Source organism: Schistocerca americana, chromosome 2, assembly GCF_021461395.2.
Source record: "Schistocerca americana isolate TAMUIC-IGC-003095 chromosome 2, iqSchAmer2.1, whole genome shotgun sequence".
In the NCBI taxonomy this organism is placed as follows: Eukaryota; Metazoa; Arthropoda; class Insecta; order Orthoptera; family Acrididae; genus Schistocerca; species Schistocerca americana.
Genome location: NC_060120.1, coordinates 779,587,499 through 779,613,635, shown reverse-complemented (window position 1 = coordinate 779,613,635; position 26,137 = coordinate 779,587,499). Strand labels below are relative to the sequence as shown.

General features: G+C 41.9%; 1 protein-coding gene across 1 annotated transcript in view; it reads left to right on the top strand.

Moving 5' to 3' along the window:
• LOC124595860 (suppressor of lurcher protein 1-like) overlaps nucleotides 1–26,137 on the top strand; it is a 660,754-nt gene that overhangs the window by 135,903 nt on the left and 498,714 nt on the right. Inside the window, exon 2 of the mRNA XM_047134767.1 lies at nucleotides 24,539–24,620. Within this exon, the coding sequence (XP_046990723.1) occupies nucleotides 24,597–24,620 (24 nt within the window). The 5' untranslated portion in view covers nucleotides 24,539–24,596. The remainder of the gene's footprint in view (nucleotides 1–24,538; nucleotides 24,621–26,137) is intronic.

Below are 26,137 nucleotides of genomic sequence, written 5' to 3'. Positions count from 1 at the left end.
AATAAAATAAAATGCATTTGCTAATGTGAACACTTTCTCTCAACAAATCTATTAAATAATTAATTTATGACCCACATTCTTCGAAAAAGGAGCTCTTGGAATGGAAAGAACAATAAGAAGGGACTAATAACAGTAACTGCATATATAATTTTCTTTTCAAGTACTTGGTAATTTCTTTTGTAGAATAAATTGTGATGCATCATTCTAGTGTTAAGATGTGACATAGGTATTAGACATGGCCATTTTTAGTATATTGTTTTTTCTGCTTGAGCTTTCTCATGTTTAGATATAAGTTATTGCATTTGCTGCTGCTGTTTGCCAGGCATAGTGTTATTAAATTTCACTTTGTATTACTCTGTTAATCTACTTTTACTACTGATTTATTTTTCTTGTTTGCTGCACATTGCCTTATATTAGTTGTAATATTGCATTTGCTTTGCTAATTTATGCTGCTTGCTTCGCCAATTTGCATTTGTTATCATTGCTGTTTGTGTTAGTTGTTTTGCACTGCTGCATTACCTCGTCCCTTAGGTTAGCATATGAGCTCAGTAGATTTAAGTTAGCTTAAGAGGGGGTAGACTATATAAGAGAATGAGTTGCGATGAATTGAAAGAAATGCATTGAGAAGTTTTATGAAAAAAGTACAGAAAGCAGGTATAGATAGCACTTTTTTAAATAATGAAGAACGAAGGGAGATCTCCAAGACGTAAAGAAAGTTTTGTTTGCAAGATACTGCAGTAAAAGAAACCCTGTCCTTTCCCTTTCTGTTATTCTGCTATGTATTTGTGTACTCTTGTATACTTGTGTTTTTCCTGTCTTTATGTGTTTAGCTGATATGAGTTACATTGTAGAATTTTTTTTGTACTATGTTATTTACTTTGGAAAGATGTTTAGACATAATTTATCTGTTCGGTTTTGTTGCTCGTGTGTGAAGCTGATGTTTCAAAAGTTATTCTGATTTTTCATGTATGTACTCATGTCATAATTCCTGTAACACTGATGTATATGTTATTTCTATTCTTTTGTAAAGCTTGTACTACAAATGTTATCTGTATTGTTATGTTCTTTAATGATGTATTTTGTACCTTTGTAATTGTATTCTTATGTTATAAAATTGTAATTGACACCAGTTCATCATATTATTAACTTGTAAGTTCCATTTCACTGCACAAGTTTCTGTTGGTCATAGTATATGGACAATATGTGAGAAGTAGGGACTGTTAGTGTTTGCACATGTGTTAATAATTCAGCAAGGGACTGGATAACGGCATTGCTGGTTCTAAGGACAATTCCAAAAACTTTGTGAGTGCACAAGTGGTGGTTATGGACTTGCTATATTATCTGCAAGACTCTTCAATGGTGATTGTGCACCTGCACAGTCACAACAGATGGCTGCTGGCTATCTCTACAAGGACTGCAGTGGGTCTGCACCTCTGGTGGCCCACCAATACCATAATCTACACCAGGACTACAGTGGCTCTGCTCTGTGATGACCTACCTACCAATATTCGTCAAAACTTCGACTGACTCCGCTGTGGGTTTGCTCTGTTGTGGCCCACTACCTGTCTGTATGTCGAGAGTCAGCACTGTCTTTCCGTTGGAAGGACAACACTACTTCTTCAAGACTGCATGGAAATCCACTATTTCCGTGTGCATTTTCTTTTACTGCTCAGACTTTGAGAAAAACACTGCAATTTTACTGTGATGAATGATCAGGACTGTCTTTATGGACTGTGAGAAAATTTTAGCTTTTGACCAACATTGTATCAATAAGTGTGTGCATTTGATTTCTTTGTTATTGTAATTATGAAAAATTTTATCAAATCATTATTGGCCACTGCCCAAAACAATTTGTAAAATTTTTTGTGGGGAGCATGGGGGCTATGTAAGTGGGCTGTTTGTGTTTTCTTATTGGCAACGTTACGTAGCGCTCTGTATGAAAATCACTGGTTGTGCTGTGTGCGGTCTGTGGCTAGTTTGCTTTGTTGTCTGCCACTGTAGTGTTGGGCAGCTGGATGTGAACAGCGCGTAGCGTTGCGCAGTTGGAGGTGAGCCGCCAGCAGTGGTGGATGTGGGGAGAGAGATGGCGGAGTTTTGAAATTTGTAAGACTGGATGTCATGAACTGCTATATATATTATGACTATTAAGGCAAATACATCATTTGTTCTCTATCAAAATCTTTCATTTGCTAACTATGCCTATCAGTAGTTAGTGCCCTCAGTAGTTAGAATCTTTTATTTAGCTGGCAGTAGTGGCGCTCGCTATATTGCAGTAGTTCGAGTAACGAAGATTTTTGTGAGGTAAGTGATTTGTGAAAGGTATAGGTTAATGTTAGTTAGGCCCATTCTCTTGTAGGGATTATTGAAAGTCAGATTGCGTTGCGCTAGAAATATTGTGTGAAAGTTTAAGCACAGTCATGTATAATTTTTCTAAGGGGACGTTGCAATCTTAGCATTCGTGACGACTGATACTTCATTCAAAACAAAGACCGCATGCAATGAATTCATCGAACTCTGTTTATAAAGTAACACTTATTATGTGAGAGGTGAGTAAAATCTGCCTCTGTGTCACAGATAGTATAGAAAGCCTCCTAGACTATTATGAAGTGAGTTCAGAATAAATAACACAAGTACTTTGACGACTTAAGCCCACATGTACTATAATAACGTCCAGAAATAACTGAAAGAGTAAGTAAATTCAGCCAACACCAGAAATATAATATGACAAATAACAGAACGTCTTCTGCGTTCTAACTGGCCAGAGCCCAAACTCCTAACAGCGGACACTGTGTCCTGCGCCAATTCCATAAACTGCAACATAAAGGTACGTACATAATATTAACAACGTTACCAAATCACACACACGTAAGAACACATCCCACAAATGACCCAAGAAAATAATGCCGCGAACTGTTCTGTGTGAACTGCGGCCCAGCGATTGCACCGCTGGCTGCAGTACTACGAAACGCCAATTCAACACAAGCACCATGTGTTATTTATTATCATTTCTAGAAGGTTCTCGAAATTCCTGATGTTTGTTGTGCTTACAGATTCTGTTCGTATTAATTGTCCCTTACTCCGTCCAGGTGTTCAGTTCTGTTCTCGCTGTACGTTGGTGTTCGTAATAAAAGCGCTTTCAGTGCTAGGTGACGTATTCACTGACGAAACTGATTTCGGATTTGACTTGATTCGGGGTACTGTGTGACAATGTACTGGACGAAAGAGGAAAAAAATGGCACAGATCAACAGTAACACAAAACTGTGTGATGGTTGCTCTGTTGATACATAAGGAAGAAGAGAGATTAATATATTTCGACACAAACTTATGTTAAATTACCTTTTCTGGTCATGCATTGCTAAGGCCGTCTAATTAAATATACAAGACAAGAGAAAGTCACGCTTCTAATATGTGTGGGAATTGCATACACACTACTGGCCATTAAAATTGCTACAACAAGAAGAAATGCAGATGATATTCATTGGACAATTGTATTATACTAGAATTGACATGTGATTACATTTTCAGCAATTTGGATGCTTAGATCCTGAGAAATCTGTACCCAGAACAACCACCTCTGGCTGTAATAACGGCCTTGATACGCCTGGTCATTGAGTCAAACAGAGCTTGGATGGCGTGTGCAGGTACGGCGGCCCATGCAGCTTCAACACGTTACCAAAGTTCATCAAGAGTAGTTACTGGCGTATTGCGACGAGCCAGTTGCTCGGCCACCATTGACCAGACGTTTTCAATTGGTGAAAGATCTGAAAAATGTGCTGGCCAGGGCAGCAGTCGAACATTTTCTGTATCCAGAAAGGCCTACAATATGCGGACGTGCATCATCCTGCTGAATTGTAGGGTTTCACAGCGATCGAATGAAGGGTAGAGCCACCGGTCGTAGCACATCTAAAATGTAACGCCAATGTTCAAAGTGCCGTCAATGCGAACAGTAGGTGACCGAGACGTGTAAACAATGGCACCCCATCCCATCATGCCAGGTGGTACGCCAGTATGGCGATGACGAATACACGCTTTCAGTGTGCGTTCACCGCGATGCCGCCAAACACGGATGCGACCATCCTGATGCTGGAAACAGAACCTGGATTCATTGGAAGAAATGGTTTTTAACCATTCGTGCACCCAGACTCGTCGTTGAAAGGTCCGGGCTATCACAGAGGGTGGGATTATTGGTAGTTGGGAGCTCCAATGTTAGGCGCGTAATGGGGCCCCTTAGGGATATGGCGGCTAAGGAGGGGAAGAAATACAGTGTGCACTCCGTGTGCATTCCGGGTGGAGTCATTCCTAGTGTGGAAAGGGTCCTTCCGGATGCCATGAAGAGCACATGGTGCAGCCGGCTGCAGGTGGTGGCACATGTCGGCACTAATGACGTGTGTCGCTTTGGATCTGAGGAAATTCTCTCTGGATTCCAGCGGCTATCTGATTTGGTGAAGGCTGCCAGTCTTGCTTACGAGATGAAGGCAGAGCTCACCATCTGCAGCATCGTTGACAGAACAGACTGCGGACCTTTCGTGCAGAGCCAGGTGGAGGGTCTGAATCAGAGGCTCAGACGGTTTTGCGACCGAGTTGGCTGCAGATTCCTTGACTTGCGCCATAGGGTGGTGGGGTTTCGGGTTCCGCTGAATAGGTCAGGAGTTCACTACACTCAGCTGGCGGCTACACGGGTAGCGGAGACTGTGTGGCGTGGACTGGGCGGTTTTTTAGGTTAGAAGGCCTCGGGAAAGTACGGGGTGGGCTGCAATCTCAAAGGGTGCATGGCAAATACAGGACGTGCTTGGGTCGAGGAACAATCGGAATTGTAGTTGTAAATTGTTGTAGTTGTGCTGGGAAAGTCCCTGAGCTTCAAGCGCTAATAGAAAGCACAGAAGCTGAAATCGTTATAGGTACAGAAAGCTGGCTAAAGCCTGAAATAAGTTCTACAGAAATTTTTACGAAGTCTCAGACGGTGTTCAGGAAAGATAGAGTAGGCAGAATTGGTGGTGGAGTGTTTGTGTCTTTCAGTAGTGGTTTATCTTGTAGTGAAGTCGAAGTAGATACTCCGTGCGAATTGGTATGGGTGGAGGTTATACTTAACAGCCGAACTAAGTTAATAATTGGCTCCTTCTACCGACCCCCAGACTCCGATGATATAGTTGCGGAACAGTTCAGAGAAAATTTGAGTCTCGTAACAAATAAATACTCCACTCATACGGTTATAGTTGGTGGGGACTTCAACCTTCCCTCGATATGTTGGCAAAAATACCTGTTAAAAACCGGTGGTAGGCAGAAAACATCTTCCGAGATTGTCCTAAATGCTTTCTCCGAAAATTATTTCGAGCAGTTAGTCCACGAACCCACGCGAATTGTAAATGGTTGCGAAAACACACTTGACCTCTTAGCCACAAACAATCCAGAGCTGATAGAGAGCATCATGACTGATACAGGGATAAGTGATCACAAGGTCGTTATAGCTAGGCTCAATACCGTTTCTTCCAAATCCACCAGAAACATACGCAAAATAATTTTATTTAAAAAAGCGGATAAAGTGTCATTAGAAGCCTTCCTAAGAGACAATCTCCATTCCTTCCGAACTGACTATGCAAATGTAGACGAGATGTGGTTCAAATTCAAAGATATAGTAGCAACAGCAATTGGGAGATTCATACCTCATAAATTGGTAAGAGATGCAACTGATCCCCCGTGGTACACAAAACAGGTCCGAACTCTGTTGCAGAGGCAACGGAAAAAGCATGCGAAGTTCAGAAGAACGCGAAATCCCGAAGATTGGCTAAAATTTACAGACGCGCGAAATCTGGCACGGATTTCAATGCGAGATGCCTTTAATAGGCTCCACAACGAAACATTGTCTCGAAATTTGGTAGAAAATCCGAAGAAATTCTGGTAGTATGTAAAGTACACAAGCGGCAAGACGCAGTCAATACCTTCGTAGCGCAGTGCCGATGGTACTGTTACCGACGACTGTGCCGCTAAAGCGGAGTTATTGAACGCAGTTTTCCGAAATTCCTTCATCAGGGAAGATGAATGGAATATTCCAGAATTTGAAACACGAAAAGCTGCTAGCATGAGTTTCTTAGAAGTAGATACTTAAGGGGTTGCGAAGCAACTCAAATCGCTTGATACGGGCAAGTCTTCAGGTCCAGATTGTATACCGATTAGGTTCCTATCAGATTACGCTGATACGATAGTTCCCTACTTAGCAATCATATACAACCGCTCGCTCACCGATGGATCTGTACCTACAGATTGGAAAATTCCGCAGGTCGCACCAGCGTTAAAGAAGGGTAGTAGGAGTAATCCATCCAACTACAGACCTATATCATTGACGTCGGTTTGCAGTAGGGTTTTCGAGCATATACTGTATTCAAACATTATGAATGACCTCGAAGGGAACGATCTATTGATACGCAATCAACATGGTTTCAGAAAACATCGTTATTGTGCAACGCAGCTAGCTCTTTATTCGCACGAAGTAATGGCCGCTATCGACAGGGGATCTCAGGTTGATTCCGTATTTCTGGATTTCCTGAGAGCTTTTGACACCGTTCCTCACAAGCGACTTATAATCAAGCAGCAGGCCTATGGGGTATCGTCTCAGTTGTGCGACTGGATTCGTGATTTCCTGTCAGGGAGGTCGCAGTTCGTAGTAATAGACGGCAAATCATCGAGTAAAACTGAAGTGATATCAGGTGTTCCCCAGGGAAGCGTCCTGGGACCTCTGCTGTTCCTGATCTATATAAATGACTTGGGTGACAATCTGAGAAGTTCTCTTAGGTTGTTCGCAGATGATGCTGTAATTTACCGTCTAGTAAGGTCATCCGAAGACAAGTATCAGTTGCAAAGCGATTTAGAAAAGATTGCTGTATGGTGTGGCAGGTGGCAGTTGACGCTAAATAACGAAAAGTGTGAGGTGATCCACATGAGTTCCAAAAGAAAACCGTTGGAATTCGATTAATCGATAAATAGTGCAATTCTCAAGGCTGTCAATTCAACTAAGTACCTGGGTGTTAAAATTACGAACAACTTCAGTTGGAAAGACCACATAAATAATAATGTGGGGAAGGCGAGCCAAAGGTTGCGTTTCATTGGCAGGACACTTAGAAGATGCAACAAGTCCACTACAGAGACAGCTTGCACTACACTCTTTCGTCCTCTGTTAGAATATTGCTGCACGGTGTGGGATCCTTACCAGGTGGGATTGACGGAGGACATTGAAAGGGTGCAAAAAAGGGCAGCTCGTTTTGTATTATCACGTAGTAGGGGAGAGAGTGTGACAGATGTGATACGCGAATTGGGATGGAAGTCATTACAGCAAAGACATTTTTCATCGCGGCGAGATCTATTTACGAAATTTCAGTCACCAACATTCTCTTCCGAATGCGAAAATATTTTGTTGAGCCCAACCTAGATAGGTAGGAATGATCATCAACATAAAATAAGAGAAATCAGAGCTCGAACAGAAAGGTTTAGGTGTTCGTTCTTCCCGCGCGCTGTTCGGGAGTGGAATGGTAGGGAGATAGTATGATTGTGGTTCGACGAACCATCTGCCAAGCACTTAAATGTGAATTGCAGAGTAGTCATGTAGATGTAGATGTAGAAACCACCATCGCAGGCGCTCCTGTCTGTGATGCAGCCTCATTGGCAACCGCAGCCATGTCTCCGAGCTGACAGTCCATGCTGCTACAAACGTCGTCGAACTGTTCTTGCAGATGGTTGTTGTCTTGCAAACGTCCCCATCTGTTGACTCAGGGATCGAGACGTGGCTGTACGATCCGTTACAGCAATGCGGATAAGATACCTGTCATTTCGACTGCTAGTGATACGAGGCTGTTGGGATCCAGCACGGCGTTCCATATTACCCTCCTGAACCCACCGATTCCATATTCTGCTAACAGTCATTGGATCTCGACCAACGCGAGCAGCAATGTCGCGATACGATAAACCGCAATCGCGATAGGCTACAATCCGACCTTTATCAACGTCGGAAACGTGATGGTACGCATTTCTCCTCCTTACGTGAGACATCACAACAACGTTTCATCAGGCAACGCCGGTCAACTGCTGTTTTTGTATGAGAAATCGGTTGGAGACTTTCCCCATGCCAGCACGTTGTAGGCGTCGCCACCGGCACCAACCTTGTGTGAATGCTCTGAAAAGCTAACCATTTGCACATCACAGCATCTTCTTCCTGTCGGTTAAATTTCGCGTCTGTAGCACGGCATCTTCGTGGTGTAGAAATTTTAATGGCCAATAGTGTAAGTTCTTATATCCTTATCTCCCCATCCCTGACCATATCTTCGCCTTCTTCGTCCCCTCTCTATCTTCCCCACTCTCCTTCTGCCTCTCTCTCTGTCCAACGCCTTCTTTCCGCATTCTACATCCATTTCCTGCCACCTCTCTGGCCATCTCCGGTTTCCTCTATTCTCTGACCTTGAACCTTGGTTATTGTTATTGCAAACTCAGATTCTGTAGCAGTAGTGTATTCATAGGCGACTAAGAGCCAAATAAAACTTTCATGTTTGCTACTAGTAAAGTTTTACAATGTTCATCCGAATGTTCATTAGAGTAATGTGTAAAAATTTGATGGAAATTAATCGATCATAAACTGTTCGAGATTATTTTGGTAACGACTTTCACGGCTGTGAATGTAAGGCAGAGGCTCATGGGCTCATGAAGTAAATACTGTGAGACGTTGTGAAACGTAAGGAAATATATTTCAAGATAAACTTATGTTTTTTAAATGGATACTCCGTATAATTCCTTAAGCCACAGGTAAGTTATCTGTAAGCGCAGTAACTGACCGTTGCACATTTTTCACATGATTTCCAAATTTTCGGAAATACCATTGTTGACCATGTTACGATGATTTGAAAATGTGTCTCGGCCCGAAAACTAGTCATCGAGAGAATAAAAAAAGTGAAAATTGACGCTTTTACATGGTTTTTCTTTGTACTGATTTACAGAAGCTGCTGACCCACAGCTATTCGAGCATGTTGGAAGTTCGTAAACAAACTACATGTTTCTATCTGATTCCAATCCTTAGAACACAGATTCCACAAGATTTCTTGATACAATAATTTATCAACAGCCGTATGTATTGCAGAAATTTATTTTATGAACTTCTTATATGCTACCAGTTTCGGCGTTAGATTGATGCTATCTTCAGACCTCTGTACAATGAGTAGAACAAATGTACTATTATAAAAATATAAAACATACGTACATTTGTTCTACTCATTGTACAGGGGCCTGAAGATGACATGAATGTAACGCCGAAACTGGTGGTATATAAGAAGTTCATAAAATAACATTTCTACAATACATAAGTTGTTGGTAAATTATTGTATCAAGAACAACATGCCAGCCGTTGTCCCACAGTCGATAATGGATCAACAAAATTCGACAAGATTCAGTCCGTTAACAAATGATGGATGATATAGTTGATAGTCTCATTGTCATTAGATACTATCCAATAGCAGACCTTCTTAAGCATATTGGTTGGTCCCTACTAAGACGATTGCCTGGTCCTGAACGCCTTCCCCCCTGCACAGTAGAGCATAATCAGTCGTCGTACCAGATGGCAGCAAAATATTGACGGTCATTTTTCCCGCAGACTGGCGGAGATTTCGAGGCTGTCCGCCCGGGCAGTGGAAGACGCGGAGCAGCCTATTAAGCGAGCTTCAGCGGCCCCGAGACTTATCGTTTTAATCTGTGCGCAGGCGCCGATGCCGCCTGTCTCACTTCTGGCTCCTCGCCTCTGCTGATTGCGATTTTGCGTCGCCTCTCACTGTCGCCTTAAGCCCATCCTTCACCCTCAACTTTTCCTTTATTCTCGAGTACGGTCTTCTGGAGATGCTTTCAAGCGTAATTTTACGCTCCACTTAAGATGAAAAGGGGCTTATGCGACCATTTTAACACACGTAAATAGGAATTCAGTTCGTCTTTCCAGCCACAGTACAGCACAAGATTAATGCGTTATGATAAAATTCCCCATCTGAGTCCGAACAATACTAGTAATTTCTATAGGACGTTGGTAAACTGCACAATAAACTTTTCAAGTCTAGGTATTTAGCGTGACTTTTAGAAAGGTCATGTATTTTCCAGTTGGAAGTTACCAGGACACTTCAATCCATCGACTTCGTCAGGTCGTTATAACTTTGGTTGAGAGAGTATATGAAGAGTCTGGCTCTTGCAAACCTCCGAGATACAAACCCTACTGCTGTACCCATCGGAAATACTCGTGAAAACACGTATTAGCAACATCAGATTATGAATGTATAATAGCAGTCATTGGAAAGATCAGTCGCATAAAGGTGGTATAGTGTTTATCAAGTAAAAAGTCTTTCCCCTTTGAGTGGAAAATGCATCCTTAAAGAAAGCCTGGTCATGGGCAAGCCTCAATAAATGAGACATAATCTCTCATCGCCCTAAGTGGTAGCCTTGCAGAAGAAATCTGTAGCATTCCTTACGAGTGTGTGTAAATAACAAACGTTAGATAAATTCATTCAACATCAGCTGGACAATCGTCTTCAGCTTGAGATATCTGCATTAGCCGAATGTCTCATCTCTTCTAGACAATCTGTAAATTACGTCAACATTCAGATGTTTTCTACACTCTCCTTTGTTTGGCATCCGTCTTACATGGAAATGTAGTATGTTAACTAATTTTCCGATACGAATCAATTCATGCAAATCATTTAATGAATATTTTCTAATTTCATCTTTCCTTCTCTCGAAGGACTTTATGCTCTGAGTTTTCACATCCTGCTAGGATGTTTGAGATTCACCGAGCTTGTTATAAGTGTGGATTCACAGGATTTATAAAGCAAAGTCTTGTTTTTACTAAGCTTTTGAGAAATTTCATCGTTGGTTCCTCGTTAGTAAGGGACTATGGGAGAATACATCGCATGCACAAGAATGCCAAAAGGAACATTCCTCAATCCGATTTATGCTAAAGGATAACGAGTTGCATAACTGATTAGGCTGTCAAATATAATTGAAGATATATTGAAGACGTCATTCTCAAACTTTGTCATTTCCGGACAAGTGTTTCATTTTGAAAAACGATCAATCTAACGTCCTGTATAACAGACAATAAGCTGTCACGGCTTTTGGTCCACTATGTTGTTGTTGCTTCAGTCCTGAGACTGGTTTGATGCAGCTCTCCATGCTACTCTATCCTGTGCAAGCTTCTTCATCTCCCAGTACCTACTGCAACTTACATCCTTCTGAATCTGCTTAGTGTATTCATCTCTTGGCCTCCCTCTACGATTTTTATCCTCCACGCTGCCCTCCAATACTAAATTGGTGATCCCTTGATGCCTCAGAATATGTCCTACCAACCGATCCCTTCTTCTAGTCAAGTTGTGCCAAAAACTTCTCTTCTCCCCAGTCCTATTCAACACCTCCTCATTAGTTATGTGATCTACCGATCTAATCTTCAGCATTCTTCCGTAGCACCACATTTCGAGAGCTTCTATTCTCTTCTTGTCCAAACTATTTATCGTCCATGTTTCACTTCCATACATGGCTACACTCCATACAAATACTTTCAGAAAAGACTTCCTGACACTTAAATCTATACTGCATGTTAACAAATTTCTCTTCTTCAGAAACGCTTTCCTTGCCATTGCCAGTCTACATTTTATATCCTCTCTACTTCGACCATCATTAGTTATTTTGCTCCACAAATAGCGAAACTCCTTTACTACTTTAAGTGCCTCGTTTCCTAATCTAATTCCCTCAGCATCACCCGACTTAATTGTACTACATTCCATTATCCTCGTTTTGCTTTTGTTGATGTTCATCTTATATACTCCTCTCAAGACACTGTCCATTCCATTCAACTGCTCTTCCAAGTCCTTTGCTGTCTCTGACAGAATTACAATGTCATCGGCGAACCTCAAAGTTTTTATTTTTTCTTCATGGATTTTAATACCTACTCCGAATTTTTCTTTTGTTTCCTTTACTGCTTGCTCAATATACAGATTGAATAACATCGGGAAGAGGCTACAACCCTGTCTTACTCCCTTCCCAACCACTGCTTCCCTTTCATGCCCCTCGACTCTTATAACTGCCATTTGGTTTCTGTACAAATTGTAAATAGCCTTTTGCTTCCTGTATTTTACCCCTGCCACCTTTAGAAATTGAGAGTATTCCAGTCAACGTTGTCAAAAGCTTTCTCTAAGTCTACAAATGCTAGAAACGTAGGTTTGACTTTCCTTAAACTTTCTTCTAAGATAAGTCGTAAGGTCAGTATTGCCTCACGTGTTCCAGTATTTCTACGAAATCCAAACTGATCTTCCCCAAGGCCGACTTCTACTAGTTTTTCCAGTCGTTTGTAAAGAATTCGTGTTAGTATTTTGCAGCTGTGGCTTATTAAACTGATTGTTCGGTAATTTTCACATCTGTCAACACCTGCTTTGATTGGGATTGGAATTATTATATTCTTCTTGAAGTCTGAGGGTATTTCGTCTGTTTCATACATCTTGCTCACCAGATGGTAGAGTTTTGTCAGGACTGGCTTTCCCAAGGCCGTCAGTAGTTCCAATGGAATGTTGTCTACTCCGGGGGCTTTGTTTCGACTCAGGTCTTTCAGTGCTCTGTCAAACTCTTCACGCAGTATGGTATCTCCCATTTCACCTTCATCTACATCCTCTTCCATTTCCATAATATTGTCCTCAAGTACATCGCCCTTGTATAGATCCTCTATATGCTCCTTCCACCTTTCTGCTTTCCCTTCTTTGCTTAGAACTGGGTTTCCATCTGAGCTCTTGATGTTCATACAAGTGGTTCTCTTGTCTCCAAAGGTCTCTTTAATTTTCCTGTAGGCAGTATCTATCTTACCCCTAGTGAGATAAGCCGCTACATCCTTCCATTTGTCCTCTAGCCATCCCCGCTTAGCCATTTTGCATTTCCTGTAGATCTCATTTTTGCGACGTTTGTATTCCTTTTTGCCTGCTTCATTTATTGCATTTTTATATTTTCTCCTTTCATCAATTAAATTCAATATTTCTTCTGTTACCCAAGGATTTCTACTAGCCCTCGTCTTTTTACCTACTTGATCCTCTGCTGCCTTCACTACATCATCCCTCAAAGCTACCCATTCACTTCTACTGTATTTCTTTCCCCCATTCCTGTCAATTGTTCCCCTATGCTCTCAATGAAACTCTGTACAGCCTCTGGTTCATTCAGTTTATCCAGGTCCCATCCCCTTAAATTCCCACCTTTTTGCAGTTTCTTCAGTTTTAATCTACGGGTCATAACCAATAGATTGTGGTCAGAGTCCACATCTGCCCCTGGAAATGTCTTACAATTTAAAACCTGGTTCCTAAATCTCTGTCTTACCATTATATAATCTATCTGATACCTTTTAGTATCTCCAGGATTCTTCCAAGTATACAACCTTCTTTCATGATTCTTAAACCAAGTGTTAGCTATGATTAAGTTGTGCTCTGTGCAAAATTCTACCAGGCGGCTTCCTCTTTCATTTCTTAGCCCCAATCCATATCCACCTACTACGTTTCCTTCTCTCCCTTTCCCTGCACTCGAATTCCAGTCACCCATGACTATTAAATATTCATCTCCCTTCACTATCTGAATAATTTCTTTTATTTCAACATACATTTCATCAATTTCTTCGTCATCTGCAGAGCTAGTTGGCATATAAACTTGTACTACTGTAGTAGGTGTGGGCTTCGTATCTATCTTGGCCACAATAATGCGTTCACTATGCTGTTTGTAGTAGCTTACCGCATTCCTATTTTCCTATTCATTGTTAAACCTACTCCTGCATTACCCCTATTTGATTTTGTGTTTATAACCCTGTAGTCACCTGTCCAGAAGTCTTGTTCCTCCTGCCACCGAAATTCACTAATTCCCACTATATCTAACTTTAACCTATCCATTTCCCTTTTTAAATTTTCTAACCTACCTGCCGATTAAGGGATCTGACATTCCACGCTCCGATCCGTAGAACGCCAGTTTTCTTTCTCCTGATAACGACATCCTCTTGAGTAGTCCCCGCCCGGAGATCCGAATGGGGGACTATTTTACCTCCGGAATATTTTACCCAAGAGGACGCCATCATCATTCAATCATACAGTAAAGCTGCATGCCTTCGGGAAAAATTACGGCCGTAGTTTCCCCTTGCTTTCAGCCGTTCGCAGTACCAGCACAGCAAGGCCGTTTTGGTTATTGTTACAAGGCCAGATCAGTCAATCATCCAGACTGTTGCCCTTGCAACTACTGAAAGGGCTGCTGCCCCTCTTCGGGAACTATACGTTTGTCTGGCCTCTCAACAGATACCCCTCCGTTGTGGTTGTACCTACGGTACGGCTATCTGTATCGCTGAGGCATGCCTCCCCACCAACGGCAAGGTCCATGGTTCATGGGGGGGGGGGGGGGGGGGGGGGTTGGTACACTATACGATATACATATACATGATAACACAGTTTCGAGTTTTGGGTGTCAGTTGCAAGAACAGTAGGTGATACTTCATTTACAGCATAAAACCAGATAGTTCCACATTTTCTTTGTGATTTAATTTTCCGATATTCTCCCCTTGTAACGTGAATTTATGCTAGACCTAACAACTTGCTTAAGGCGCTATATCTACGATAGAAATTTCTTTTAGCCTAATTTTTAATTTGTTTCGAATGTTCCTTATAGTCTGTTTTTAAGACTCATTAATATAGAGTGTGCCATAAATATTAACATATGTTAAACCGCCATTTTCTGCATGGAGTGTCTTGTGCATCCGTGCGCTCGAATGCAGCCGAGGTAATACTACAGTACTTACCGACACAGTTACTTTCTGATAGTGTCACAGAGGGCACCGGTGTCAACTAAAATACTATTCTCAAAAAGACTTCTCCTCATAATACGGTTCGCGTTAGTTTGAAAATTATATGTAAAAATATTTACACAGATAGATGGGTTTCTTAAAGTTATCTCTATCAGGCAAAAAACGCTTCAACTGGCAAAGAAATGCCAGTTAAGCGATATTATTCCGTAAGAACGAGTTTCGACATGGGCGAAAAAAGGCCGACTGTGCGATATCCCATTAAAGATTTGTGCAGATTCAATATTTGAAACCACAGTTGAAACTTAAAACGATTTTTAATTTCTAAACATCAGTTTTCAAGTCTGTGGGAGATATAGTTCATTAAATATAAATGCAGGTACATTATACTTTTTGTGACTTGTGAGTCTATGTTTTTAATACTGTAGTTAGTGGGATTTTTACGATATATTTTAACTTCAAATTTGGTGAACGTCTTTTGTAAAGACTTTTTTTTGTCGAAAAAATTGATTTCAGTTTCATAGTGCCGCCATTTTGCTAAAAACCACTTTCTTAAATAGCCCCACGTACTGCGTTACACAAGATCATCAGTTGCGAAGTAGTTTTTTTCAAATTTTGTTCTGAGTTGAATATTGTGGCATTCAGAGCTCCCACCAACCGTCCTCGGAATTCGCGAAAACCTTTCGTCTAAGTCTTGTAGTGTATTCGGGGTGCAAATTTTTTACTTAAAATAATGCATAATACAATCTTAAGGGTGTACATGAAACGTCTAAAGTCAGTTTTGTAATTTGTTTGCTATTATATTGAAAAGCCGCGCAAAGTGGCCGCGCGGTTTGAGGCGCCATTTCACGAATTGCGCGGCCCCTCCCGCCGGAGGTTCGAGTCCTCCCTCTGGCTTAGGTATGTGTGTGGTCTTAGCATAAGTTAATTTAAGTAATGTGTAAATCAAGGGATTGATGACCTTAGCCGTTTGGTCCCGTAGGAATTCACACACATTTGAACATCTTATATTGAAAAAATCTAGAGCATTGGTTTCAAAATCGACCGTCACCCGGTCTAACCCGTTAATAACTAAGAATGTCGTTTACTTTTCTTTTGCGATTAAAGTTAAACATTACTATCAGTTGAGATATTAAAATATATAATCCATACTAACAAGTAGCAGGTAAATCTAAGAATGCACGTAAATGTTCCTGACATGGCATTTCCTCTATCCTGCTAAATGCGCTCTACATGTTCCTCACGGAAAAGAGTCGAAAGTGGGCGACTAACCCCTACTGTCCTTCCTAATTCAGGTCTCTAGTGATTTCCAGAAATCTTTTCTGACGAAAGAAAGATCGATTCACTATCATCGTAGTGTTAATCGAAGGTTATACGGTATAGCTAAAAATCTTGATGCATACTAGAAAGCAAACTGTCCTCCTAGTCTTCCTCCACCTGCATAGCCCGTTGATCCGTGGCACTGTACTTAGGTCTCAAGACGCCTCGTGTTAATGACGCTGTACGGAACGCTGTCGTACGAATGACTGAATAATAGAGCAATCCTGCCCAAGATATTTTTTACCGAGTGATGGTCTTTTCTATAAACCGCCGTTATTATCACAATTCAAGCCGCACCGCAGGCACAAGAAATTGCAGGCTCGAATGGTCCGACGTGGCCGTCCTCTCCACCACAAGCCAGTCGATGTAGCCCTCCGTAGCCTCCTTCCACCCCCCCCCCCCCCCCCCCAACCCTCCTGGAATATATTCATCCACTCGCCTCTCGCTGGGCAAGTCGGACCGCCCCTTGCCACCCCAAACCACCGCCACCCGCACGCGACTGAAATGGGCCATCCAACTACGGTCCATCCTGTCCGCTTTTTTGCGTCGTGAATTATTTCCCTCGGCGTATATGTCTCCAGATGCCGGGCGCACACTTAATGCAATTTGTCCGCGTGCCAAGTTCAATAAAAAGCCCCCGCCGTGCCGCACGGGCGACGAGGGCCGTTTTGCAATGGAGACGGATAGCCGCACAAGAAGAACGGCCGAGTTACGGCACTTGCTGCTGCTGGGAAAGGCTAGGGAGCGGGCTAAAGTGGAAGAACTGGGAAGCCACCAAACCACTCACTACAGGTCTCAGCCTTACGCAGCTCTTGCTGGTTCTAAATATGTTGCTCAATTTATACAATTTCCTGCGGTTTATGCTAATGCAGCGTTTGCTGGGAAATGCGTTGGCGTTCAGAAGCACGGGAGATATTCGCTTCATCGGGCGACGACTAATACTTTTACTCCTCCCGAAGTAATATCAGCTGAGTTAGAAGACACTGATGGCTGCGATTCGTCTACTACAGTAACCAATACATCCTCTACCATCAGTTTCGCTTTTCCTATAATGGAAGCTCGCATTGAGTCCTTTACTATCACATCTACTACACGCCAATCCACATAACAATGCGAGACGAAGTTTACTTCTTGTTCCATTATCTTTTCCCCTTCCCCTTTTCATTTGCGAATGGCGCGTTGGAAGCATGATTGTCTCTAAAGCTCCGTATTAACCCCAGTTTATCAGATTTTGTTGTTGTGGTAATACCACGAGACGTGCTTTGGTGCAAGCAGTTTTCTGCCTGACCCTTTTCCGTGATTCACAATGTCTCACCGGCCTGCCTGCACTTCCATAATACTATCGCGTCAGCTAAATGATCCCGTTAGAAAACGCATCGCTCTTTGTTGTATTTTCCCTATCTACTTTATTAGACCATCGTGGTAGAAACCCCAGACAGATGAACAATGCACGAGAATCGCTGGAACTAGCGTTTTGTGAGGCATTCCCTTCGTGGATGGTTTACGTTGCCTTAGCATTCCTCCAATAGACCTCACCTTGGAACTCGCTTCTCCATCATTTATGCAGTGTTTTCACTTTAGGCCTCTCTGGGTGGTTATTTCTGAATATTTTTCTGTAGTAACTGTTTCAACTGATTAGTTGTCAATTGCATAACCGATAGATAGTGCATATGGGCACTTATTTATTCGCAATACATAGAATTACGTTCAGGATCAACTGCATTTTCCAACTCCAATCACCGATCGTCTGCGCGTCTTCCTGCAATTTGCTGCAGACTTCTTGCGTTACTATCTTCTGATATCCCACTGCAGCGTCACCCAACAGTCTGACGCCGCTTCTAACGTCATCCACTAGACGTAAAACAGTACTAACGACCCACCTCAGCTTTCCACAGGTACGTCTACGTCTAATTCACGTATATATTTCGGGATCCACTGAACGGTGCATGGCGGAGGCTACGGCGTAACGTTGAATTTCCTTTCCCGTTCCACTCGCGAATGGAGATGCGGAGGAACAACAATCTACACTCCTCCGTGCGAGCTCTAAATTCTTTTATCTTCGTGGTCCTTACGTGAAATGCACTTCAGCAGCAGTACAATCGTTCTGTAGTCGACCTCGAAGGCCAGTTCTGCAAAATCCTGCAACAGTGCCTCGCGAAGAGAGCGGCATCTTCACCTCAGGGATTCCCATTTGCTCCGGCCGGGGTGGTCTCGCGGTTCTAGGCGCTACAGCCTGGAACCGCGCGACCGCTACGGTCGCAGGTTCGAATCCTGCCTCGGGCATGGATGTGCGTGATGTCCTTAGGTTAGTTACGTTTAAGTAGTTCCAAGGTCTAGGGGACTGATGACCTCAGAAGTTAAGTCCCATAGTGCAGAGAGCCATTTGAACCATTTTGATTCCCATTTGAGTTCAGGATGCATCTTCGTAATGCCTGCGTCCTGATCTATCCTACCGCTGACAAACGTAAGGAAACTGCTTCGATGTCTTCCTCTGATCCGACATGATGGGGCTCCCAAATATCCGAGCCGAATTGAAGAATCGGTAGTACACGTATTCTCGAGTTCTACGTGTAAGAAAGTTCTTAATCACAATCCGATCAGATACTCGGTGCGCTGGATTTTGTTCACCAAACGATAGTGCAGAACTTCATAATACGCCTTCCTGTAGTCAGTAACACGGCACCAACATGCAAGTCGATGTCTGCAACAGTCTGGGTCTCATATACGAACGGAGTGAGCTGGTTTCTGCTGATCTCTGTTTGCGGAATTCATTTTGAAATGGCTCAAATGGCTATGAGCACTATGGGACTTAACTTCTGAGGTCATCAGTCCCATAGAACTTAGAACTACTTAAATCTAACTAACCTAAGGACATCATGCACATCAGTGCCCGGGGCAGGTTTCGAACCTGTGACCGCAGCGGTAGCGCTGTTCCAGACTGAAGCGCCTAGAACCTCTCGGCCACAGCAGCCGGTAATTCATTTTGATTTTACAACTGAAAAACCCGAAGTTTCCCAGCTAATATTTCGTCTAATATTATATAAGTTCATTTCCTCCTCCCTCCTCTCCATCTCCTACTCCATCCCCTTCCTCCCTCTCTCTATCCACCATCCCCCTGTCTCATTATCTCCCTCTCTTCTCCCCCCTTGTCATCAACTCCTTGTTGTTGTGGTCTTCAGTCCTGAGACTGGTTTGATGCAGCTGCTTCATCTTCCAGTACGTACTGCAGCCTACATCCTTCTGAATCTGCTTAGTGTATTCATCTCTTGGACTCCCTCTACGATTTTTACCCTCCACGCTGCCCTCCAAACTGGTGATCCCTTAATGCCTCAGAATATGCCCTACCAACCTACCCCTTCTTCTGGTCAAGTTGTGCCACAAACTCCTCTTCTCCCTAATTGTAATCAGTATCTCCTCATTAGTTATGTGATCTATCCATCTGATCTTCAGCATTCTTCCGTAGCACCACATTTCAAAAGCTTCTATTCTCTTCTTGTCCAAACTGTGTATCGTCCATGTTTCTCTTCCATACATGGCTACACCCCATACAAATACTTTCAGAAACGACTTCCTGACACTTAAATCTATACTGGATGTTAACAAATTCCTCTTCTTCAGAAACGCTTTCCTTGCCATTGCCAGTATACATTTTATATCCTCTCTACTTCGACCATCATTAGTTATTTTGCTCCACAAATAGCGAAACTCCTTTACTACTTTAAGTGTTTCATTTCCTAATCTAATTCCCTCAGTATCACCCGACTTAATTCTACTACATTCCATTATCCTCGTTTTGCTTTTGTTGATGTTCATCTTACATACTCCTCTCAAGACACTGTCCATTCCATTCAACTGCTCTTCCAAGTCCTTTGCTGTCTCTGACAGAATTACAATGTCATCGGTGAACGTTAAAGTTTTTATTTCTTCTCCATGGGTTTTAATACCTACTCCGAATTTTTCTTTTGCTTCCTTTACTGCTTGCTCAATATACAGATTGAATAACATCGGGGGGGAGGCTACACCCCTGTCTCACTCCCTTCCCAACCACTGCTTCCCTTTCATGCCCCTCGACTCTTATAACTGCCATCAGGTTTCTGCAAAAATTGTAAATAGCCTTTCGCTCTCTGTATTTTACCCCTGCCACCTTCAGAATTTGAAAGAGAGTATTCCAGTCAACATTGTCAAAAGCTTTCTCTACGTCTACAAATGCTAGAAACGTAGGTTAGCCTTTTCTTAATCTATCTTCTAAGATCAGCCGTAGGGTCAGTATTGCCTCACGTGTTCCAACATTTCTACAGAATCCAAACTGATCTTCCCCGAGGTCGGCTTCTACCAGTTTTTCCATTCGTCTGTAAAGAATTCGCGTTGGTATTTTGCAGCCGTGACTTATTAAACTGATAGTTTGGTAATTTTCACATATATCAACACCTGCTTTGATTGGGATTGGAATTATTATATTCTTCTTGAAGTCTGAGGGTATTTTACCTGTCTCATACATTTTGCTCAGCTGATGGTAGATATTTGTCAGGACTCCTTACCACAGCTTATTCCATCTTCTCCTCCTGCCCGCTCTTTTTGTATCCCCTTAGTCACCATCCGCCTCCTGCTCACCTCTATTTCTTCTCCATCCCTCCTCTCTCTATACGCCTCCTTCTCCTCTCCCTCTGTCCATCTTCTCCTCCTCCTACACCTCCACCTTCTCCTCCTCGTCCTCCTCTCTCTCTTTCCTCCTCCCCCTTTCTCAAACATCTGCTGCTTTCCCCCTCCCCCAAGCGGCCGCCTCTTCCTACCTCCACCTTTGTCCATATTACTGTTATCACCAGCCCCCCCCCCCCCGACCACAGGTAGTATTACTTTCCTGGCAACAAATGATAAGAGTACGAAGTTTGGTTAAAATCGATACATAGGCTAAGAAAGAGGTGTTGACTATATGCGTATGCGGCGTATATTTCACACACACACACACACACACACACACATATATATATATATATATATATATATATATATATATATATATATGTATATATATATATATATAAACCTCAGCTGTTTTACTTCATGCGACTGGAGAGAGGCACGTAAATTAATGTGTGATATTTATTCAGACGTTTGCCTTGATACCAGATCACTAAACACGTTGACAAAATTATTGCCCCCGCTGCAGTGCTCGTTCTCACGGCTTGGTTAGCACAACGTAGAACAGAGGTCAGAGACTAATTGTACTTAATCTTTTAACCGTATTCAGTCAGCTATAAAAAAGAAATAAATACCAATAAGCCGTTTTCGAACTTTTTATATCATCTCTTCTCGTCCAACCTTCGCACCTAGTGGTAGTGGGGAATCTTACTGTCACAGTATTTTTCTACAAATCATAAGTAAGGATCTAAATATTTGGTTGAAACTGCTGCAGGTGTTCAGTCATTCACCTTTCATTCCCACTTCTATGAGATGTAGCGACTCTTAAAACCTCAGTGATTCTCTTTAGATACAAAATAATCAGTAAACCCACTACTCCTTAAGTAATAGAGCACTCCTGTATACTGTTAGTATGTAATCGACAATCGTAAACTTTCCCAGCGTAGTAATTTGTGATATTCATGTCGGGTCTCCAGCCGGAACATTCTCCATCTGGACACAATATTTCGGCGGTCCACCTTGCCGCCATGTTCAGGTGAGAAAGCCATTGCATAAACTCACCGGAACTGTTCCGCCGAAATATTGTGTCCAGATGACGATATGTTGCGGCTGGAGACCCGACATGAATATTACAATCCAGAATAAGATTAGAAAAATTTAGAAATTACTTTTAAAAGTTGTTACAAGTCACTAAGTGCTCTCATTATCAAACATGGATGAGAGCATGCTCCTGATGTATAATGCTAACCATAAGCTCTCGGGTTTCCAGTTGTGTGGCAGTGCTGGGAAACCGCAACATTTTGACAAGGGCCACCCTTGTCCTTTTGTATCATGGCCCTCTAAAAGTGGAAGTTTTTCTCCTCGGGCTTCTTAACCAGTGTGTCCAACCCTATGGAGAGAATTAATTTGAGCGAAAATTTAAAGATCTTTAATAAGAGTTTCAAAATTCAGTTTCACAGGCTCTCTCGATAGTCATTTCTCCCAGAAGTCGAAACAACATAAATTTAATATCTGTAGACTTAAGTTCTTCATTCTGTGATTTTCATAATTTTTCCCACGAAAGCTATTGACTTACAAGCTGGATGAAACAAGAAAGTGGGAAACATATTGTTCACAATGGTTTCGTTAAAACATGTTTTTATTTACCTTTTCAGCTAAATTCTCGATGTCGTAGACATAACCAAACATCTCCAGCAATTGTTCATAATGATTTTCTTTGGGCCTTTGTCCCATTGCAATGCGGGGTGGGCCGTGTTAATATGGATTTGGCGATGTTAGGTGGCCGGATGCCGTTCCTGTCGCCACCCCGTACCCCCTGGGATGATATTAGTGCACCACAGCTGTCTGCATCTAGTGTAAGTAAACCATGAAATAGTGCGAACGATTTTTCAAATGTCTGCGAGTCGTGTAACTGAAGTGGCATGTGGGTACCAGCATGGTATTTGCTTAGTGGGATGTGGAAAACCGCCTAAAAACTGTATCCATGTTGTCTGGCGGCTGGCACACCGGCCCTCCACGTCAATCCCCGGGTGGATTCGATCCAGGACCGGTGCGCCTACCCGAGTCCAGGAAGCAGCGCATTAGCACTCTTGGCTGACCTGGCGGGTTACTTCTCCATCAATCGTTGTAGACATATAATCAATTTCTGACATTATGTAAAATTCATGAAAAAATTTTCCTTTCCTTCATTGTATTTTAAGAAAAAGATACCTCTGCTGTATTTTAGTGCTAGTATATTTTCATTACACCCTGCTTCTAGAATTCGTTATCAGCAGACTTTTGGGTTTTCTTCACAATTTTACTCCTACCAAAGGATATTTATTAGTACTTTGATGTGAAGACACATATTCTGAGTGCATTTAATACCTTTTCGGCGTCAGAAATTGACTGGAAAATCGATTATGTTTGACTGGATTCTAATTAGTTTCTAGGAATCCTCCTCCATATATTAGATTTGCCATTGGTATTGATTTTCTGATCTTTTCACGTATTCTCTTCCTCATACTGAATTGACCATCGGTATTCTTTTGAAAGTAAATAGCTCTGAGAAAGTTACATCCAGTCCGGAAAAGATCCCACTTACCCGCTTAACAAATTTAAGTCTCAGAAGCTTGTCCCGCGGTAACAGTGATGTAAACGATGATCCCACCTTAATTCAGTTTCTGAAAGCATACGGAGAACTTGTCCATAAGCGGCACGCTTTTATAACATTAGCTGCACAAGTATAAGATTTGTGAACTTCGTGCAGCGTTACGTCAATTTAAAAAAAAAAATGTTTTTAAAACTTCATGCATAAAAATTGCATTACTTTTGCCAAATTCTTCAAAACATACCATTCAGCGCTTCATTATTTCCTAAGCCCTTATAAAGGTCTGTACGTGCTGCAGTTACTTCACATAGTAAATCGTATTCCGTCAAGCATTATCGAAAATTTCAAATGTTACAAGAACATTATGTCCAACGTAGGCTGTTTGAAACTTCAATGAATTTCATCATTGCTGTTTACTAAATTATGTTACACAGTTCATCCGTACAAAAATTTCTGAGAGCCTATGATGGACACAAAAATGCCTTTAGTATTCAAAAATTGCGTCGAGGCCATATGTCGAAACATGAAGATATTAATCAGAATTTCAGAGTTCAGTATGAGAAAAACTGTTCCTTTCTCGGAATACCACAATTTTGACCTGGAATTGTCCCCGGCAACACGATCATGAACGGTAATTAGATGTCTGTGTCCCGTCGAATGAAACTTTTCAATTCTTCGAAAAAATAATAAAATATGAACGTTTTCTTATGTGAAAAGGTCGCTTTTTTATTAAGGTTTAAATAACAACAAATTCACGTTTCATTTCCCTGTGATCAGTTTATTTTAACCGCTAAAGGCAATTCACTCGCAATAATACCTCCCTCGTCCATATAGACCTACTCGTCGACAAATGCCCTGTTTCATACAGAACAACAATATTACTCGTCCCGTTTCATTCAGTAAAAAGGTAGTTTCTTCTCTTTATATTACAATGATTTTTTTATATGAGTGGTCGTAGCAGCGGACACAACTCACTCTGAAAATAACAGCAAGAAATCTCTGTGGGATCGTCAGTCCCAAATACATCACGATTTTAAGACGTACTCTTCGCTCGAAGTTTCCTGAGGCTCACTGTAGAACGAAGTTTGAAAGTCATTCGCACTTTTATTTGTAGTGAATGGTTTTTATTAATACCTTTCCTTCAGTGAACTAATTTTCCTCAATTTCTTTCCAGAGAAGCGTGATGCTCAGGCATAAGCGGTTCTCATCCCAGTGCAAGATGATGTCTCAGTATGCTGCTGGATAGTGTGATGGAGGTAAGTAGCAAATTAATTAAATTGAGACTTACAGTAAATTAGTCTTTTGTTGCAGTTAAGTCTCTGCTTACGTGCTAAAGCCAATACTTGCGAATATTCGACAGGGCTCATATTGACTCTGAAGAAAAAATAATTTCAGAATTAGGACAACAGATTGTTTAATATATGACTCAACAGATTATACAATTTGAATATCTAATGAGATTATAAACACAGCTAAAGCCATCGTCCCAAAATCTGGTTGCTGGCGTTATGCAGAAACTCTACTCAGTTTCTGCTAATATACTGATTATTCCACGTGTACTGCTGGCCCTGTAAGCAAATGTCGTTCAGCTGAATGCAACATGAGCTAATTTGGGACCGCTCTATTGAACAGGGACAAAAATGCATTTAGAAGAAAGAGAGAAACGTTTTGTAACGAGAAGTAACTCAACATTTATCTTTGTGACATGGAATCGCAAGACACGCATAATGAGTGGTACTTGTTAGACTTAATTCAATCCACTTGTTGTACAAACGAAATTGCAAATATCTGCTCAAACAGTAGAACGGTATAAGTAACAGAGCAAAATTGATTTCACACAATCAGTGTTTGGTGAGACGGTCTTGTTTTATAGAAAGTGGTTTTGTTTTGGTCTATTTAAAATCATCGTACATGAACACAGAGTATCTTCCCTAATACGGCATCTTACTGACGTTATACAGGACTACAGGCCTTCCCGTGTGCTCTATGACCCATATTATTATCAGCTGCATCTTCCAGTCACGTCAGTTCCTAGTTTTAGAGACGTTGTATGAGATGTTTCTGCGAATTTCATATGGAAGTATTTTATATTGAATCCAGCGTGCGACCCATCTGGTTCAACGAGTTCACTTTGTCTGCTGACTTCTTTCATGAAGCAACTTTCAAAGACGGAATCATTTAAGCTTCATTTTACTGTTTTCTTATACATTTACATCTACATCCATATTCCGCAAACCACCTGACGGTGTGTGGCGAAGGGTACCTTGAGTACATCTATCGGTTCTCCCTTCTATTCCAGTCTCGTATTGTTCGTCTAAAGAAAGATTGTCGGTATGCCTCTGTGTGGGCTCTAATCTGTCTGATTTTATCCTGATGGTCTCTTCGCGAGATATACGTAGGAGGGAGCAATATACTGCTTCACTCCTCGGTGAAGGTATATTCTCGAAACTTCAACAAAAGCCCGTACCGAGCTAGTAGAGCGTCTCTCCTGCAGAGTCTTCCACTAGAGTTTATTCTTCCACTAGAGTTTATCTATCATCTCCGTAACGCTTTCGCGATTACTAAATGATCCTGTAACGAAGTGCGCTACTCTTTGTTGGATCTTCTCTATCTCTTCTATCAACCCTGTCTGGTACGGATCCCACACTGGTGAGCAGTATTCAAGCAGTGGGCGAACCAGCGTACTGTAACCTACTTCGCCGGTCGGAGTGGCCGTGCGGTTCTAGGCGCTACAGTAGCTAAATGATAAGGGATCTTCCTTTCTATGTATTCG